The sequence below is a fragment of the Ctenopharyngodon idella genome, chromosome 3 (genome assembly GCF_019924925.1).
Source record: "Ctenopharyngodon idella isolate HZGC_01 chromosome 3, HZGC01, whole genome shotgun sequence".
Classification (NCBI taxonomy): domain Eukaryota; kingdom Metazoa; phylum Chordata; class Actinopteri; order Cypriniformes; family Xenocyprididae; genus Ctenopharyngodon; species Ctenopharyngodon idella.
The window spans coordinates 4,037,368-4,058,961 of NC_067222.1; the positions used below are offsets into that span (position 1 = coordinate 4,037,368).

The window sequence follows — 21,594 nt, forward strand, 5'->3', positions numbered from 1 at the left end:
GGATTCGGATGGACCAGAATCGGGGCAGTGAGGAAAGCTTCTTGGAGTTGCTGGAATGCTTCTTGGGCTGATGGAGTCCAGGACAGAGACTTGGGCTGGCCTTTGAGGAGTGAAGAAAGGGGTGCACTGAGGAGACTGTAGTTGTGAATGAAACATCGATAGAAATTGGCAAATCCCAGGAAGCGTTGTAACTCCTTGATGGTAGTGGGTGTAGGCCAGTTGATGATGGTTTCCACCTTGATCTGGTCCATCTGGATACCATGCTAGTCGATGATGTATCCCAGGAAATGGACTGAGGTGGTATGGAACTCGTACTTCTCCAGCTTGAAATAGAGGTGGTGTTGGCGCAGCTTCTCAAGGACCTGGGAGACGTGGTGGCGATGGTCGGCCAGGTTCCAGGAGTAGATGAGGATATCATTGATGTAGACTGTAAGGGTGGACCTCCTACAGGGGTTCAGGCTGTAGGGTTGCCAAGCGACTAAAGAAACGTTATCAGCAAGATGGTAGAAAACTGTACATTTCTTTTCAATTACCACCCACTGCAACTTATACCAACGACGGAAATAAGTGCAGTTACAATAGCAAAATATGTGGGAGAGCATTGCTATAGTGTGACAATATTGTATTGCAATATGGAGCACATTAATGTTAACACTAAATCAAAACTAGTTAGCGCATCATTTGTAAATGAAAGAGTTTAATGACAATATCTGGTTATGGTTACACTTAACATAGTTACAAAATAGATGTATGAGATGATAAAATCATATACCATTAATCGTACCCAGCATGTATGTCAAAAGTTACCTGAGAGATAGAGAGAGAGAGAGAAAGAGAAAGAGAAAGAGAGAGAAAGAGAGAGAGAGAGAGAGAGAGAGGGCCAGAGAGAGTGCCCAAGAAAAGCCAAGAATCAAAGACCCAGAGCAACAGTTACAATCCTCTTTTATCCCTTCCTTGACCATGTGACTGAAACCAAAATATGAGACATTCAAACTGACCAATCAGGAAATTAAAACTTCCCCCACTGTACTAAAGGTGTGACCATTTGTAGACCCCCGATGTATATACATTTTGGCCTACAGGCCTTGATCACCTTCAACACCTTTGTGCCTTCCAAATGGCCCTTGTAGCAAGAGAGAGGGGGTTGAAACAGTAAAGCAAATGTCTTTGTTCGTTTTAAAATATCTTAAGATATTTTCAGTCTTACAAGACAATCACGAGCCGTTGGAGGTACTCCCGGAACACCTCATTCATGTAGTTCTGGATCACGGAGGGAGAGTTGGACAGGCCATATGGCATTACCCGATATTCGTAGTGGCCAGATGGTGTGATGAAGGCGGTCTTCCACTCATCCCCCCGGCGAATGCTAATAAGGTTGTACGCACTCCGCAGGTCCAGCTTGGAGAAGATGCGAGCTCCACGTAGCTGTTCCAGAGCAGCCGGGACCAGAGGAAGGGGATAACTGAACTTCACAGTTTGGGAGTTGAGATGGCGGTAGTCAATGCACGGCCTCAAGCCTCTGTCCTTCTTGGCCACAAAGAAGAAGCTTGAAGCAGCAGGGGATGTAGAAGGTCGAATAAACCGTTGTTTATGGGCTTCCTGGACGTACTCCTTCATGGCCTTTTGTTCCGGGATGGACAATGGGTAAACTCTATCCTTGGGTAGAGTAGCCCCAGGCAGCAGGTCGATGGCGCAGTCCCATGGCCGGTGAGGTGGTAGTTGCGTTGCCAACCGCTTGCTAAACACATCTTGGAACGCCCAGTATTCTGGAGGGATTTCAATCTTCAGATCCGTCTCAGGACTTTCGATGGACGTGGAGAGGACAGGGAGAACTTCGGAGTTGGAAGAAGAAGAAGAAGGTTGCAGCTTCGTAGGAGATTTCTTGATAGAAGATAAGCAGTTCGTGAAACAATTGTCACTCCATTTGAGAATCTCACCCATATTGGACATGTGATTGATGTTGGTTAAGCCACGGGCGTCCCAGGATGATGTCTGCGGTGGATCCTTCCAGCACAATGAACGTTATATCCTCCGAGTGCAGGCAGCTGATGCGGAGCATCAGTGTGGGGGAGAAATGCCTGATGCGACCACGCCCCAGCGGCTTTCCTTGGATGGTCTGTATGCGGAGATCCTGCTGACATCGTTTATGGTGTACATTCAGTTTTTGGAGAATCTGGTTGCTGATGAAGTTCCCTGCTGAACCGGAATCGAGGAGGGCTTGCGCTGAAAAACATGCATGAGAATTTAGGATGTGGACAGTAGTTCTAGTAAGAGGAGCAGTACGAGCGGGTAACTGGATGGTACTCACCACGGGGCGTGGTGGTCAAATAGGGCAGGCAGTGATGAAGTGGTCCCCTCTCCCACAGTAAAGACATAGATGTTGTTGAATTCTTTTCTGACGCTCCGCTCGGGTGAGGCGGTAGGAGTCCACCTGCATCTGTTCAGGTGTTGGAAGGGCGACAGATGGTGTGATGGGCAGAGGATTGGCAGTGGGCGTTAACACTGAGCATGCTGAGAAACGTTGAGCCACTCGGATGGTTTTTTGGATGAGGTTTTCCAGTCCCATAGAGTCGTCGGAGCTGTGGCAGGGATGCGTCTGAGAAGTTGAAAAGTGATTTCTAGGAGAATGGCTCTGTGAACGCTAAATTCTCGCGAGACAGTGCGTGATTGAACATGGCAGCACGCTGCTGCTAGAAGCCAGCAAACTTTTCTTGTTTTTTTTTGTTTTGTTTTGTTTTTTTGTTTATTTGTTTGTTCACTTCACCTCCCACAAATACAATAAACTGGATTACAATTCAGATCTGGATCACCTAGAAGACTACATCGACGAATGCTACAATAGACTGTGCATCATGGGACGCTCTTAAAAAGCTAAAAAGCCACGCATATCGGGCTCACCTGCTTCATCCAGCGCATCTTCTTCACCCACATTTCCGCACCCCCCTTGCTGTCCCGAGGTAAGCGACATACTTACACCCATAGTCAATAAACTATCCGGATTGGACGCCAGAGTAGCATTAATAGAAGTATTTCACAAGAACAAAGAATTTCAACAACTCCGCCACAGTCTGGAATACAGCCAACAACAAATCGACACGCTCACACAAGAAAACAGTTCACTCCAGAACTCCGTTACAACCCTCACAACGCAACTGTCTACTGTTACCACTCAGTTCGCCTCCATCACCTCCGAAAATAAAACAATGAAAGAAACAATTTTGGACTTACAAGCACGCAGCATGAGGGACAACCTGATTTTCACCGGCATCGCTGAACCACCCGCTGACAAACCCGAGAAAGCAGTCAAGGATTTTATGGTTAAACAGCTCAAACTCCCAACAGAAACTGTCAACAACATCACTTTTCACCGTGTTCACCATCTAGAGAAAAAACGTCACACGACCCCGCCCAATCATTGTTAAATTCGAACATTTTAAACAAAAATAACTGGTTCATCGGCAGGGCAAACAGTTAAAGGGCACTCACAACAGACTTAATGACCAGTTTCCACAAGAAATCATCCATAGACGTAAACAGCTAATCCCCATCCGCAAGCAAATGATAAAAGAAGGCAAAAGAGCAATACTTACAGTGGACAAATTGTATATTGATGGACAGCTATTCAAAGACAAGGACATCACCCCCTGGCTCTACTAGAACCCTTCCCTCAACAATATCATCCCAGCCATAATATATTATGGCTTGTTTACATTTCTTGTCTACTACAAGAAACACACCTTGCAGATTCAAAACAAAACACCCTAAGATCAGCACAATTCACTCACTCATTTTCAGCCACTTATAATTCAAAACAAAGAGGAGTATGTATCTTGATAAGCAAAAAAATTCTGTTTGTTCATAATACAACTATTTCAGACCCAGAAGGACGCTTTATTATCATAAACATAACAATTAACAATAACCCGGTAACAATTGCCAACATTTATGGCCCAAATTCAGATAACCCTGCCTTTTTCCACACTTTTTTTTCTTCCATTTCAAATTTTTCCAACAGCCTGGTAATTATAGGAGGCGATTTTAACACTGTAATTGACCCATCACTTGACAGATCCGCAAGTAATAAAAGACACTGGCAGTCCACTAACACAATAATACAGTCCATGAGAGATTTTGGCCTTGGCGATGGTTGGAGGCTACAGCATCCAACTGACAGAGAATATACATTTTACTCGCCAGTTCATCATAGCTACTCTCGCATCGACTTTTTCAATCAATCAATCGACTTTTTTAGCAATTCAATCATACCAAATATCTCTGAGCACAAAATCCACTCCATCAGCATCAGTGACCATGCTCCAGTAACATTCATATGGAATCCAGCTAATTTACATAAACACATCAGTAGATGGCGCTTTAACATATCACTCCTTAAAGACCCAGAGTTTGACAGTTATCTTAAAAGAGAGTGGACATCCTTCCTAGAAATAAACGACTCACCAAAGTTATCAGCTTCATTGCTTTGGGAAACAGGCAAAGCAATACTACGAGGTAAAATCATTTCATTCTCCGTCCATAAAAAGAAAATAGAAAAACAAGAAGAAATCAGACTAGAAAATAAAATAAAAGAACTTGAAATATTACATGCAAATAACCCAACAGAAGTATATAATGAATGAATTAATTCATATAATGAATTAGGAAAACAAAAATTCCCGCTAAACGAAATCATCAATAAAAAAAAACTCAATTTCTAATTCATAGACTCCGTCAAGAAACCTACCATCATAGCAACAAATCCAGTAAATATTTTGGGCAATCAGATTAAAAGAAACAGAGAAAAAGTTACAATTGCAACTATTAAGGACTCAGCAGGGAAGCCTACCAACTCTCCACAAAAAAATAAAACAATATTCCGAAACTTCTATGCTAAACTTTATTCATCTGATAATAACACAAGACAAGATGATATTAATTCATTTTTCAATAATATTCAACTTCCAAAACTTAACACAGAACAAATCAGCGCACTGGACAAACCAATCATAGAAAAAGAACTCCATATCGCCCTGAGTCGAATGCCTAACAATAAAGCACCAGGACCCGATGGCTTCCCTGCTGAGTTCTATAAACCCTTCTGGTCCATTTTATCTCCATTATTCATCAGAGCAATAACGGAAATAAAAGAAAACTCAAGATTACCAGTGCACATGAACACAGCCACTATTTCACGTATCCTCAAACCTAATAAAGATCCAACCCTTCCGTCAAACTACCGTCCTATATCTCTCATCAACGTAGACATCAAAATAATCAGTAAAGTTCTTGCACATAGAATTGAAAAAATTATCCCATTCATAATCCACCCAGATCAGACTGGTTTCATTAAAGGTAGGCAGGCATCCAACAACACACACAGACTACGATTTAATCCATTATTCATCACTACAACAGGAAAATACCATCATAGTCACTTTAGATGCAGAAAAAGCTTTCGACAGAGTCAATTGGAACTTTTTATTCACCACATTATAAAAATTTGGCTTTGGGGAGTCGTTTATTAATTGGATTAAAATTTTATACACAGCACCTTCTGCCACAGTCACCACCAATGGACTAACATCACAAAGCTTCACACTGCACAGGGGGACTAGGCAAGGATGCCCACTCTCTCCTTCTTTATTCGCCATCTTCATTGAATCCTTAGCAGCAGCCATCCATCAGAACCCACTCATCAGAGGAATCCACACACCCCAAACACAAAATAAGATTAGTTTATATGCTGATGACATTTTACTCTTTTTGCAAAATCCTCAATCATCTCTACAAAAAATAACTAAAACCATTTATTTATACTCTACAATATCAGGTTATGCAATAAATTGGAATAAATCTTCAATTCTTCCACTACATCAAACCAAATGGGATGTGGTAGTCTAGGTATCACCCATTCCTCTATGCACAGGCCACATCACTTATTTTGGCGTTAGTGTTTCCTCCAGGCTGTCAGAGCTGACTGGACTCAACTTCACTCCTTTACTGAAAACATTAGAAGACGACCTTCACCGCTGGCACAACTTACCACTTTCCATCCAGGGCAGAATAGCTATAATCAAAATGACAGTACTTCCAAAAATGAACTACTTATTCTCAATGATCCCAACCCAACCTACTCTCACTTGGTTCAAATCTTTAGACTCCATCATTACCCGATTCTACTGGAAAAATAAACCACCATGGATAAAATTAAGCACTTTACAAAAACCCAAATTTTTAGGAGGATTAGAAGCCCCACATTTTCACCATTACTCACTAGCAAACCAACTTCAATACGTATATAAATGGACTCACCCCACTCAGTCAGACATTATCACTCTGCGAAAACTTGCACATATCAGACATCCCATTTTTCAGTCAGTCCATTAAACATCATCCATGCTTCAAAGCATTGACAATAGCCTCTGCTCTGACAGCCTGGTGGAAATATCATCAAATCACAAGCTCCAATCAGGCCCCATCTAAACTCACCCCACTCTGGAACAACCCTGATTTCACAAGCAACAAAAAACACTCAATTTCCATAAATGGGCAGAAAAGGGCATCACACATATTAATCACATTTTTCAGTCTAACAACTTTGTTTCATTTTCCTACTTAGTCCAGGAGTACGGTATCGAGAGGAATCAATTCTTCAATTATCTGCAACTCAAATCAGCTGTTTCATCCAAAATCAACAATAGAACCATCAATCTTCACCTTCCTTCCGCATTAGCAGATTTAGTTAATATATCCTCCCTGAAAAAATTACTTTCCAAAATATACAAAATTATAACCAATTCAAATAAAACCCTAACTTTACCAACAATAAAATGGGAAGAAGACCTTTCGATTGCTCCGGATACCGACTTCTGGACTCAAATTTGTAAAAATATTAATTCCATGACTAAAAACACCAACCTTCAGCTCATACAGTATAAGACTCTTCATAGAACAAACTACACTGGGGAAAGGCTGTCTAAAATGGGATTCACTTCAGAAATTTGCTCGCACTGCTCACAAAATTGTCCGGACACATATATCCATGCCACATGGCACTGCCCACCCATTAAACACTTTTGGAAAGACGTCACTGAATCCCTATCCCGCCTCCTGGGCTGCCGCATCCCATTATCCCCCTTACTCTGTCTACTGGGTGATCTATCAGCTCTCAATCAGGAAATAACAAACAAAAGGATGCTCCTCGTAGCCTTAGCCATCGCCAAGAAAACTATCTTCTTGAACTGGAAATCCTGAAACACTATTCACATAATGCATGATATTGATGATATTTTGCTTTGTATAAGGACGGTAACGGTTTAATGAATATCTTTAATAATTTAAAAAAATTAATATATATATTTAAAATATATAAATATAACTAAATCAAATCTACACCCAACATATACCACACATGATTTTAATGCACCGAATGCTGATTTTCATGTACCACACCATTCTTTTAATGCACCACCTCAGCTTAGGCATACGTATATATACAAATAGTAATTGTACTGTGAATGAGAAAAAAGAGAAAAGAAAAAAAAAAACATGCACACTGACACAGAAGCTAGGAGAGGTGTGGTATGTGTTGGGCATGTGTCATTATTTCATTATTACATTATTATTATTACTATTGTTATTTTATCATTATTATTATTATTATTATTATTACTGTTATTATTATTGATATTACTGTTGCCGTCATCACAAAATATTATCATCATCACCATCTTTAGCATTACTATTGATATTATTATTATTATTATTATTATATTATTATTGATATCACTATTGCCGTCAATACAAAATATTATCATCATCACCATATTTAGTATTACTATTGTTATTATTATTACTGATATTACTGTTATTATTATTATTGATATCACTGTTGCCATCATCACAAAATAATATCACCATCTTTAGTATTAGTATTACTATTGTTATTATTATTATTGATATAAATGTTATTATTATTATTGTTATTATTACTATTGCGTCAACACAAAATATTATCATCATCACCATCTTTAGTATTACTGTTGTTATTATCACTGTTATTACTGTTTTTATTATTACTGATATTACTGTCGCCGTCATCACAAAATATTATCATCACCATCTTTAGTATTAATATCACTATTATTATTATTGATATTACTATTGCCGTCAACACAAAATATTATCATCATCACCATCTTTAGTATTACTATCGTTATTATTATCTGTTATTACTGTTATTATTATTATTGATATTACTGTTGCTGTCATCACAAAATATTATTATCATTATTATTATACATACTATTACTACTTAAATACTTCTTCTATTACCCGTTTGTCATTTCTGCCTATTTTTCATCTATCATTGCTGTTACTATCATTGCTGTTTTATTGTTGTTTTTGTGTTTTGTGTTCACCGTATGTTGTATGTTTTGTGCTCCTAATAAAAAAACAACAACAACAACAACAACAACAAAAAAAACACATGAGCCTGTGGATGAGCCGAGGGACTAACAGGAACCAGTGGAGGAAGGGCTTATGAATCAACTGGCTTAGGTAGCGAAGGAGGGAGATGGAGGCTGGGCAGGCACTCTGGAAACACAAAAAACTCTAGAGGCTCAGGAAACTCTGGAGACATTGAAAACTTGGAGCTGGGTGGGTCGTACACAACCATTAACTGCTTTACTTGAGGGTTGAGTCCTTGGCGGAATGCTGTTATCAGCGTCGTCTCGTTCCACCCACTAGCGGCCGCTAGTGTACGAAATCGGAGCGCATACATACTCACAGTTTCCTCACTCTGGCGGAGGTTGAATAATTGGTCATGTACGGAGAGATCGGCGGTATTCTGTCTGAATACTTCTCTGAAATGGCTGAAGAAATCATTAATGGTGGCTGTGACTGGTGCGTTGGATTCCCAGAGGGGTTGAGCCCATTGCAATGCTCGTCTGGAGAGCAGGGAAATGATGAACACCACCCTCGCACGCTCGGTTGAGAAAAGATGAGCCTGTGCTTCCAGATAAAGCGAGCATTGTAGAAGAAACACACTGCAATCCTCCGCCGCACCGGAGAATGTCGCTGGCCGGGCCATGGGACTTACAGAGGCAGCAGTAGAAGTGGTGAGTGCTGGGTGAAGGAGAAGGAGGTGCAGTGCTTGCAGATGGAGGTGGTAATGAGGATCGTACAGCGTCAACCAAGGTGGCTAATGGATCCGGTGCACGATCCTCACATGTGTTCGTGGAGCTCTGCATTAGGTCTGGTCTTCTGTCAGACTCAGACAGAGACAGAGAGGTAAGCAGGTGTTTATTAATCAGAGGCATGAATACAGGAGACAACAGTAAATGGGGTGAGTAGAGATGCAAGCACGTACATACAGTCATTTAGCTGGAGAGTAATCAAGTGTTTCCTTAATAGGTGATCGGCTGGAGAACATGGAGAACAGGACAATGGAGACGGAGAAGAGACAGCAGGATGACACAGGTAAGTAGCGGGTAAGGAGTCCAGGTTTGTATCAACGAGACCAGACACTGAAGTGTGGGGAGTAAGAGTCTTTATAGTGCTCGTGAGATGAGGTGTAGGTGCTCATGATCAGTACTCAGGAGAGAGTGAACGAGTGGGCGGAGTGTGGAGATCTGGTGACGACGCGTTGGTGTTAGTGGGCGTTGGCTGTGTCTCCGTGACACATGCTCCACCTGGGGAACCTCCAAGTATCCCCACACCACCCCACCATTGAGGGTAATGAGCAAAGCGTGCTCTAGCAGAGAAATGTGCCTTCCACAAATATTATGATACCCTTGTGCATTTCCGGGAAGAACGGAACATGGGCAGAGCACGCCTGTGTGTCCCGCTCTGACTCCAGGAACCAAGGTACAAGAACCAGGACAGTGGCTGAGGAGACTCTCTGCCTGTAGCTGGGAAGACAACGCAGAAATATTGATAAACTGAAAAAGATTTATGGGGAGGGATGGTCCAAAATGGGTGAAAAGTCTTATAAGCAGCTACAGGAAACGTTTGGTGGAGGCTGCTGCTGCTAAAGGATGATATATAAGTTACTAAATTCAAGGGTTCACTTACTTTTTCCACCCTTTACTGTCAATGATTATTTAATTTATTCAATAAAAATGTGAAAGTACAACTGTTTGTGTGTTATTGGTTTAGTCAGATTGTGTTAGTCTATAATTGTGAGTCAAATTAATATCAGACCACATTTTGATTATGGGTATTCTGATTATGAGTAATCCATGCAGAAATTCAGATATTTTCAAAGGGTTCACAAACTTATTCTTACTACTGTGTAACAAAGACTTCTAATGATTAATATCTGGTTTTGTTTCAGGATCTCTGAATGAAACGGTCTCTTGTTGTGCTCTTTATTTTCTGAGACCTCTCATGTTGCTTTGGGCTGCTCCATATATTAATGACTTTACAGGTATGATTAATTTTATCAGTTTATTATCATAAAATGAATCATAATACCAAGATGTTTGGACTTTATATAATCTTTGTGTGAGTGATTTAAAAAAAGAAAATTGAATGAACCTTTAACATTAAATAGTGTTCAATGTTTTAGTGTCATCTTCGCTTCATTGTGTTGGTGTTTATATAATATTGTGATTATAATTATTCTCTTTTCTTTTTAACAGACAAGTTTCAAACATGGACTCTGAAATACAGTTATGTTGCAGAATATGTGGTTCTCTCACTTGTTATTTATTCAGGTAAACAAATACAAATGTCAATCAACTGTAATTATCATAAAAATCTTAAAATCTGCATTAAAAGGTGACATGAAAATTGTGGTTGTCAGAATTTAAATGTAGTCATAAATCTGAATAATCTGTAGCAAATCTAAAACAACAACATGACAAATAATAACAAGTACAGAAACATTAAGCAGCTCTATATGTCACGTTGTGGCTGTATAAATGAGTTCATGATGAAGGAGAATATACAAAATCAACAATTTTTAATAAATCCACAAGAAGAACAGGCAAACACCCCACATAGCAGTTTTGGCAACACTTTATTTTAAGGTGACATAGTTACACGTTACAGTAAATTATGCATAATTACAAGTAACTAACCCTAAACCAAACCCTAACTGTAACTCTATAGTAAGTATGTACTTACTATCTACTTCATTAATATTATTCAGTACTTACTAGAGGAAGTACAATGTAAGTACATCACCTTAAATTAAAGTGTAACCATTTTTTTTTTTCTGGCCTAGCTCTGGTCCACACAGTCTCTTTTCCCATGGCCTACATGCCGCAAAGAATGACGGCCCTGGAGGGGCCCAGATCTGGATTAAAGACAAGGGCCACACATGAGCCATAACTGGCCTGAGTCTCAATTAGTTACTAACCCATAACTGGCCCTGCACTGGGCCTGAATAGGTTTTAGTGTTGGTACCGATAGTCACATTTACATTTACATTTAGTCATTTAGCAGACGCTTTTCTCCAAAGTGACTTACAAATGAGAATAGTAGAAGCAATCAAATCAACATGAGTACAACAGTATGTAAGTGCTGTGTCAAGTCACAGTTTCATCAGTAAAGTGCTCGTAGCAAGGTTTTTTTTTTTTTTTTTTTTTTTTAAATATATAAGCAAATAGATGGAGAAAGAATAGAAAATCGAAAAAAGAAAAGTAAAATATAAATAAAAAAGTGCTATATTACTGGGTCAAGTGTTGACGAAAAAAGATATGTCTTTAGCAGTTTTTTGAAAATGGCTAAAGACTCAGCTGCTCAGATAGAGCGTGGTAGGTCATTCCACCAACCAGGAACAGACCAGGAGAAGGTTAAAAAAAGCAACATGCAGCATAACACCAATGTTTTCAGGCCCATCCTGAACTGAAGCACTGCTCTACTCTTTAGCACAAAACTCAACAGAAACCCTTTAACCCAGCATCTTCACTTATTACAACCCAGACTTTCTTTCTTTCATACTAAAGTTCTTATTGAGAATTAACAGAGATTTAGATGTTGATGTTTTATTTAAAATAATAAAGTTTGATGTCACCATTATGGTGATCATTGTTTGCTTTAGTTGTGCTCTTGACCCTTGACTTTTTAACAGTTTTTCTTTTGCTGTTTTAACTGTGTGTTTCTGATAAACATTTGTTAAGGTGAAAAAAGTGCAGGAGAAAATATATTTAAATATATATGATACTGTCATATAGGCTTGTTCGACTTTATGCAGCATTGCACAGACCGATCGGCAGCTGACTTGAAGCAGTGCATTTCGTTTAGATATGTTGTCTAACTTGAAAGCATCAAAATCTGTTTTTATAACAGTAAAAGTTCTTTTCATGTAATCGTAATGTTATACTGTGTCATGTTTATCAAAATAAAACATAAAAAACAGACTCCACTTCAGAGGTGTTTAAATAGTATAGGCTTATATTGAACAAACAGACGCACAGGCCACAGCCAGTGTGATGTCCCAAGGCGGAGTTGCAGGAGGGAGAAGCCATGGTGGAGGCTTGGATGATGAAACCAGGCGTGTGATCTCCTGCATAAAAGGCAGAGGTGCAACCGGAAGCCAGGAATACCGAAGTTGAGCTAGGGTGACGTCTGACCGAGGCATAGATGTTGAGATGAGGGAGCTGAGAGAGCACTGAGCCAAGGCGAAGCCGTTGGGTTGGAGGACTGAGGTGGAGTCCGGGGCTTAAAATGGCTGACTTTCTGACCAGTGCCCTGACTACTGAACTAGGGAGCTGACGGAGACACACCCTGAATCTCAGATTATAACAGAGAGACTGGCAGAGTAAATTATACTGCAAGATGATTTACATAAAAACTATCAGTTAAATGACAAGAGTGTTCTGTCATTCTTCTGACCTGTATTTATAGTTCCCTATCTGTCAGTCACTTCAGCGTTGTGTCCGTTTACTGACACTAGGAGCTCCAAACACCTCTGATACTTCAGAAAAGGCCATTGAGAACTGGTGAGTGGAATTTGCATGCAAGGACATAGGAGTATAAAAGGAGATGATCTGCATTCACTTCTAAAAGATGAAGCTGGTTGCTGGATATAAGGTGCATCACAGTGGTCTCTCCCACAGTTGCACAGATAAGTGCAGAGAGAGTTTCCCTTGGGTGCTTCAACTTAAAAGTGTGTCTTTGTAAAGTTGCCTTTCCTGTGTGTTTCTGGATGTGGTCGATATCTATCATCCTTGGATGGCCACAATCTCTGTCTCGCGTATCTGAGTCGTAACCACACTGAGAAAGCTTTTGTGGATTGCTCATGTCCTTACTGTGAGAACATGACCACGGCAACTTCTGCAATTTCTGCAATTTCTGAGTCAAAACTGATGCAGGAACTGCACTCAACTCAGCAGCATCCGCACTCCCTTTGCCGCCTCCTGTCCTGCTGCAGTACACACAGAAACAAACACAGAAACCCACACAGGTCAACGTGGCACGTTCTGACGATGCAAACTTCTTTACATGCCACCAGCTGGTTTCAGTTGGGGTGTACAGGGAGAGGTTGGTGCAGAAAAGAAAAGGCAGTGGGTTACGACCAATCCTAGACCTGCGAGATTTGAATTGGGCCATACACAGGCACCCATTCAAGATGTTGATGCAGAAGCGCATTTTGACTTGTGTTTGCCAACAGGATTGGTTTGTGGCGATAGAGCTGAAGGATGCATACTTCAATGTCTCAATTTTATCCTAGACACAGACCGTTTCTTTGGTTTGCTTTCAAGGGTTTTGTTTTTCTGTGATTGCCTACAGTTGAATTACAGTCGTGCTAATATGCTTCCTGGGGGGTAATTCTCCAATACATCACATGGACTTGTTACCCAGCACGTAGTTTCCTGCCGATATCCGTATCACCAGAAACCTCATAACTCAGTTCAGCAGTTGTGGCACTTTCTATATGGCCCCCTAGTGTCAGTACATAGATACAACATTGAAGTGACTGACAGATAGGGAAGGTTTTAGTTACTACTGCAACCTCCATTCCCTGATGGAGGGAACAAGACATTGTGTCCCTCCTGCCACAGCACTGAACTACTTACTGGATGGCCAGGACATGCTACTGGCTCCTGAGCACAAACCTGAATGAGGTTTTTTTACGCCATCTCCTTTTATACCCATATGTCTAGGGTAGTGACGTATGAAAAAAAACATTCGCCAATTCTGATTGGCCTTTTCTGAAGTATCAGAGGTATTTGGGGCTCCCAAGTGTGACCCTTAGTGTCAGTACATCGACGCAATATCTCGTTCCCTCCATCAGGGAACAGAAGTTACAGTAGTAACCAAGATGTTTGATTGTGCTTCTATTTGGTAATAACTGTTTTTCTGTTATCTCTTCTGTTCTTCCAGTTCTTTTTGCAAGTGCTTGGGAAAAACTTCTGAATTATTCTGTACTTAACCAATTCGTGATAATACTCCTGTTTGCAATAGCATTTCTGTGCTGCTTCTGTAGAATCATTTACTGTAAGTAAATATTGTAGTTTCTTGATATTGTAGTATTAGTAGAAATAGTACATATTGATCTTTTCATTAAATATCATAATATAGTTTTTATTAGAAACGTGAAGTTTTTTTTAAAGTTATTGAATGACTTCATTACTCTTATTAATTATATATGTGTTTATATAAAATCTCTTAGAGTCACGTTGATTCATTCAGTTCAGTTAATCTATTTTTGTTGATTTTTATTTTTTTATTGTTGTTGTAAATTGCCATGACAAACTGCCATTATAATGATTTAAAACTGAATTAAATAAGATCTTAATAAATAAAAATAACTATTTATTATAGTTTTAGTTACTGAGATTGGAAAGAAAAGTGGACGGATAATTGAAATATTTGACCTCTTGACTGATATGACCTCTGATATTCTGCCTACATTACAATTCATCCTCCTGTTCTTCACGTTTGGAACTGCCAGAGGAGGTAAGTTCTAATTTATAATCATTTGAGTTCATCTGTGTTCATTTTAGGGTTCAGGGTTTAGATCAGCACATCAGCACATTCTTCTCTAGTGTCACTTTAAAACACTCAGTATTCAATAAACTGTTCATTATGTTCACTATGATTTACGAATGACAGGGATGCATGGTTTACTGCAGTCTGCTGTGAATCTGTTGATGTCTTATAATATCAAACATTAATATAATTACTCTCCTGTTTTTAGGATTCATCGTTGTCATTTTACCAGCGTTACTAATGCTGACAAATGACAGATGGTTTTATAGATGTCGAAGGGTTGGCTGTAAGTATTTGATGAATTCTGATCTAATCTCTATTTAACTGCATCAATATTTCTGTTATAATGATCATCAGTGTTAGGGGAAACATGTTATGTTTTCACAAAAACAAAGTGATGTAACATGTTTTATATTAGATTCCTGTAAACAGATTACATATATTGAATAATGTTACTAGTGTGATGGGCTGGGAAGCACTAACCAGGCTCCCAGAGACCTAACGAGCAGGACCTATGGAACCACAGATGTACCAGTAGTGGGGCAGTGAAGTGGTGCATAGGGGCCTAGTGGTGCATCCTGACTCCCTGTGGTCGTTAAAAATCCCAGGATGTCCTTCGAAAAGAGTAGGGGTGTAACCCAGACATCCTGTGCAAATTTGCCCATTGGCCTCTGTCCATCATGGCCTCCTAATCATCCCCATATACTGATTGGCTTCATCACTCTGTCTCTTCTCCACCAATAAAGTGGTGTGTGGAGGGCGTTCTGGCGCAATATGGCTGCCGTCGCATCATCCAGGTGGATGCTGCACATTAGTGGTGGTTGAGGAGATTCCCCCTTCAATATGTAAAGCGCTTTGAGCGCTCAGAAAAGCGCTATATATATATATGTAAGGAATTATTAATTAATTAATTACTAACCCAGAAAGCACAGGGTCCCTGAGTGGGGCCGTGAAAGTAGTGTAACACTTACCTGGCTCCATGGTTCCTGTGAGGGAGTGGCTGAAGATGTGTGAGGAGGCATCGTGTCCTTGAACCGCGGACTCCTGCCTGCTGGCGAATGACAAATGGGATGAGAGTGGGAAGGCATAGAGTCGCTGACTGTCAGTCCATACTTCTCCTGACCCAGAGATTGAGGAAACTGCTCTTTTGTTCTTTTAGGCTGAACAGAAATAAAAGATTCTCCACCCGGCCTTCAACCGGGGGAAAAAGCAGCTCTTTCCATCTCTGGGTCGCTGTCTTAGGGGTGGCGTTTTGCCAACCACTTTGAGGATTAGCAGTGGCTGAGGTGGGCAGCGTCATCTTCCTGTGAGGGGGCTCAATGTCGTGGCTGCGCTGGACATGGCAGAGCATTGCTGTATTTTTGCAGGGAGACAGGCTCTTGATTGCCTCAGCCTGCTTCTGGACTGCTTAGAACTGCTGGGCACAGTCCCTGACAATGTCGCTGAAGAGGCCACCTTGCGAGATAGGAGCATCGAGAAAGCGCACTTTGTCGACATCTCACGCCTCTGCAAGGTTTAGCCAGAAATGGCGTGTCTGGCGAGGGTCAGCGCTGTGACTTTCGTAGCCCAGAGGGATGCAAGGCTGTCAACTCTGAATCTGACTCATCACCTTCCTGTCCAGAAGACAATAGCCCTCTCTCCAATGCAGCAATCGACATCTGACCCTTATCTAGAGCGGCGAGCGACGTGCTGGGTTGCTGTGACAACCCGCACTGTCAGCCGGCAGCTCAACAGCACATGACACGCTGAGATCCACAGGGATTTTGCAGAGCGGATAAGCTCTTGCTGAGATCCTTGATCTCCCAAAGTGTCAAGCAGACCCATGGCTGTGCTTTTACACACAAGCAGTGGCTGGTCAACAGCAGAAGGTATTCAAGCTTTCCAGAGAAAAAAGAGTCGCGACCGGCGTGTTGACGTGGTCATTCTCATTGTCCAATATGCATTGGCTTGTTTTGTTACCACTCGAAAGTTAGGCAAGATCCCAATTCGTCAGTCACTGATGTTAACTTTGAATGTGACTAACTGATAAGGAACCCTGTGGTGATGTTGCTATGGATGTTGCTATGTGTTCTAGTTTGGTGATGTTATATGATGTCACTAGAGAGCGACTAGGAAGTACCAGTGAGATATATGTATGTATGGCATTGCCTGAAGAAAGTAAAAATGAAACACGTTAATACAGTTTGAATCCAGAGTCTTTATTTAAGAGACACGGCATGGTGTCAGAAGTGCTGTAGTTAGACGTGTTACCTGCTGCATTTGACTCGTGAAGCCCGTGTATATTGGGAAGAACGCTTGAGCTGAAATGGATGGCGGAAATATGGCGGTCGCTGCACCGAGAGCAGTGGGACCGAGCGCTACATTCAGCATACAGCCGCCCGAGCCGTTTGACTTTTCTAAACCACAAGACTAGGCAAAATGGATCCGGCAGTTTGAACGGTTCCGATTGGCAAGCAACTTGCATGAAAACTTGGAAGAGAACCAGGTGAATACTTTCATTTACTGCATGGGAGATGACGCAGATGATATTCTCCGTGGGTTACAACTGGCGGACGCTGATAGAGCAAAGTATGATGCAGTAAATGCTGGCTTTGAAACACATTTCATTGGGAAGAGAAATGTAATATACGAACGTGCATGTTTCAATATGCGTAAACAGGAGGAAAATGAGACTGTTGATTCATTTGTGACAGCTTTGTATGCTCTGGCTGAACATTGCAATTATTCTGCATTGCACGATGAGCTGATTCGTGACAGACTCGTCGTGGGATTGGCGGACAGAAGGCTTTCTGAGCGTATGCAGTTGGATCATAAACTGACCTTGGAAAGAGCAATTGCAATGGCAAGACAAAGCAAGGAGATGAAATGACAGCAAGCTGCGCTGAGAAGTGCGACAGACGCTGTGAGTACAGTACTGTCGACCGAGTGTACAAAGGAAAGCGTAATGTGGGGAGAGCTCAAAAAGGAAATTGTGCTAAACAAAAACCACTTGTACTACACTTAAGTAAGACGAATGGCCACCAGTGCCATAAGTGTGGTAGCTCCCCAGCACATGCAAAGCGTGACTGTCCAGCAAATGATGTAAAATGTCACTCCTGTGGAAAAAAAGGCCACTATAAGCGGATGTGTGCATCATCTAAAACTGTGCGTGAAGTGTGGGAGGGCGATCCTATATTTCTTGGCAGCATCACAGAAACTGGTGAACCATGGATGGTGGACTTGGACATTGGACATAAACGCGTACCATTTAAGATTGATACCGGTGCGGATGTCACTGTCATGGCAGTAGATGTGTTTAAGAAGATTTTCAAGAAAGACTTACCAGCCCTCAGGAACGCGACAAGGCCATTGCTTGGTCCAGGACAAATTCCTTTGGATGTCGCCGGAGTAGCAAATCTGTTGTTAAAGAGAGGTGACAAACAGTCTGAGGAAGATGTGTGCGTCATCAGAAATCTACACACTGCACTTCTGGGCAGACCGGCTATCGCAAAACTTGAGCTTGTGGCACGATTAGATATCATCGATATGGAAAGACTAAAGTCAAGTTATCCAAAACTGTGCAGCGGTCTGGGAGAAGTTCGACAGCCATACGTTATCAGGCTTAAACCGGGAGCTATTCCATTCTCACTTAAAACCCTGAGACGAATCCTGTTACCTTTAATGGGCAAAGTTAAAGAGCTAGGTCGTATGGAGTCATTGGGAGTAATCAGCAGAGTGGAGGAACCAACAGACTGGTGTGCTGGCATGGTTGTGGTCCCAAAGAAGTCTGGCGCTGTTCGAATATGTGTAGACCTCTCAAAGTTGAACGAGTCAGTTCGCAGGGAAAAATACATCCTGCCATCTGTGGAACAGACGTTAGGAATGCTGGCTGGAGCACAGATCTTCAGTAAGTTAGACGCCAATATGGGATTCTGACAGATACCGTTGTCAGAGGATTCTGCGCGGTACACAATGTTCATAACTCCATTTGGCCGATATTTCTTTAAACGGCTTCCTTTCAGGATAACCTCCACTCCAGAACAATTTCAGAACAGAATGGCTTCTGAGGTCACTGAAGGGCTGGAAGGCACGGTGTGTCACATTGATGATGTTCTGGTGTGGGGGAGAACAAAGGAGGAGCATGACATTCGTCTGCATACAGTGTTGCGGAAAATGCAAAAGGCAGGCATGACACTCAATGTTGAGAAGTGTGAGTTGTCAAAGCAGAAAGTTCACTTCTTAGGGCAGGTTATCTCTGCTGATGGCATAAGTCCTGATCCAACGAAAACAGCAGCCATCAGGGATATGAAAGAGCCTTCAAATGTGAGTGAATTGCGGAGCTTCTTGGGGATGGTGAATCAGCTTGGGAAGTTTATCCCCCAGTTGGCAGAAAAAGACAAAGCTCTCCGTGATCTGTTGTCGAAAAAGAACTGTTGGATTTGGGGAGTTGAACAAGCCAAGGCGTTTCAAGCTCTGAAAGATGCTCTGTCGTCCCCACCTGTTCTAGCTATCTATGACTCAAACAGAGACTGTAAAGTGTTGGCCGATGCTTCGTCTTATGGACTGGGTTCTGTCCTTATGCAGAAATGGTCAGAAGGTTGGAAGCCAATAGCTTATGCATCAAGATCTCTTACTCAGACAGAGCAGAGATACGCACAAGTGGAGAAAGAAGCCTTGGGTCTCACATGGGCGTGCAATAGATTCAAGGATTTTCTCATCAGTAAGCATTTTGAATTGGAAACAGACCACAAGCCGCTACTGAGTCTCTTGGGCTCACAAGCTTTGGATGCACTTCCACCTCGTATTCAGAGGCTCAGAATGCGACTGATGCGTTACTCTTACTCCATTGTTCATATACCAGGAAAGAGTTTGTGGGTGGCTGACACTCTCTCACACGCTCCGGTGAAGCGGAGTGAGCTACAAGAAGAAGAGAGAGAATTTTGGAAAGACACTAACATATATGTAGACTCTATCATGGGAAATTTACCAGCAAGTACAACGTACCTGGAACAGGTGAGAAAAGAGCTGAAGAGTGATAATATATGTTCTAGTGTGATGAAGCTGTGTGTTGAAGGATGGTCAGAACACAGCAAGCATGATCCAGTGCTGTAACGATACTGGGCAGAATGTGCTCTCCTAACTGTACAGGACGACCTGTTGCTGAGATGCATGAGGCTGGTCATTCAGCAGCCATGAGAAACAGCGTCCTTACCAAGTTGCATGAGGGGCACTTAGGACTTGTGAAATGCAGGGAGCAAGCAAGATAATCAGTGTGGTGGCCAGGGTTAAGTCATCAGCTGAAAGAAGTGGTGCTCAACTGCAGAACATGCCTCAAGGAGAGACAAAACCCAAAAGAACCACTCATGCCTACTCAACTACCTGACAGGCACTGGCGAAGGCTAGAAGCGGATTTGTTCATGCTGGGAACTAGAACGTATCTGCTAGTTTTAGATTACTATTCTAGATATGTGGAGATTGCTCTGATATCACCTACTAGGTCCACTGATGTCATTGTTCACATGAAGTCCATATTCGCACGGCATGGAGTTCCAGAAACTTTGGTAACAGATAATGGGCCACAATTCTCTGGGCGTTTGTTTGAATCCTTTGCTACTTCGTATGGATTTCAACATGTTACCAGCAGCCCAAAGTTTCCCCAGAGCAATGTTGAAGCGGAACGTGCGGTCAAAACCGTGAAGGCAATTCTCAAGAAAGCCAAAGACCCTTATTTTGCTCTTTTAGCATATTGAGCTACACCCTTGCAGAATGGGTACAGTCCAGCTCAGCTTCTTATGGGCAGAAGGCTGCAAACAAGCATGCCCATGCTCTCGTCATTGCTAGATCAAGTGAAACACAAGATCAGTCCTTAGAAACATTCACTGAATATCACCCTGTCTCTCAGGAATCAGAGAAGCAAGACTTTCCTGAGATGGTGTCTACTCCAAGATCAAAGTATGGGAGAAGAATTGTGAAACCAGTAATGCTAAACCTGTAAACAGATTGTTTTACAGTTGCATAAGAGTTTAGAAAGCACTACCACTGAATATACATAATTGAAGAAAAAAGAAGAAAAACTGAGAAATTGTTCAAAAAGGAAAGGACACTTGTTCTAATTGCTTGTTTTGTTTAAAGAATTAGGTAGGAGCAGACCTTCCAGCATAAGAGGCAAAATAATCCTCTAAGGTCTGTTGATACAAAGGTAGTCTGCCCTTTGTTCTCTAGAAAGGGGAGATGTGGTGATGTTGCTATGGATGTTGCTATGTGTTCTAGTTTGGTGATGTTATATGATGTCACTAGAGAGCGACTAGGAAGTACCAGTGAGATATATGTATGTATGGCGTTGCCTGAAGAAAGTAAAAACAAAACACGTTAATACAGTTTGAATCCAGAGTCTTTATTTAAGAGACACGACAAACCCTAATTAAACATACCTGAACCAGCAAACCAAGGTGTACAAAACCCTGGTGTTAAATTAACTGGTCAGAGTTTAGCTGTGTCCCAATTCAGAGGCTGCATCCTTTGAAGGATGCAGACTTTAAAGGACACACCTTCGAAGGCCACAAGCATTATTAAATGGGACAGTCTAGCCTATGGAGGATTGTTTTTCTTAGTGCAGCAGTGAAGCAATTGGCAGCCTCTGAATTGGGACGCTGCTTACGAGTCCACACTCAAGGT

General features: G+C 41.5%; 1 protein-coding gene across 2 annotated transcripts in view; it reads left to right on the forward strand.

The window, feature by feature from the left end:
* The window catches only part of LOC127509339 (uncharacterized), an 82,791-nt gene that overhangs the window by 24,648 nt on the left and 36,549 nt on the right, over positions 1-21,594 (forward strand). For both annotated transcript variants that reach the window (XR_007929205.1, XM_051887965.1), the window contains exons 4-8: positions 10,334-10,426; positions 10,641-10,715; positions 14,332-14,445; positions 14,773-14,907; positions 15,149-15,226. Coding sequence is in view for 1 of the 2 variants with exons in the window: in XM_051887965.1 (XP_051743925.1) it covers positions 10,334-10,426; positions 10,641-10,715; positions 14,332-14,445; positions 14,773-14,907; positions 15,149-15,226 (495 nt within the window). In the remaining variant the exon portion in view is untranslated. The remainder of the gene's footprint in view (positions 1-10,333; positions 10,427-10,640; positions 10,716-14,331; positions 14,446-14,772; positions 14,908-15,148; positions 15,227-21,594) is intronic.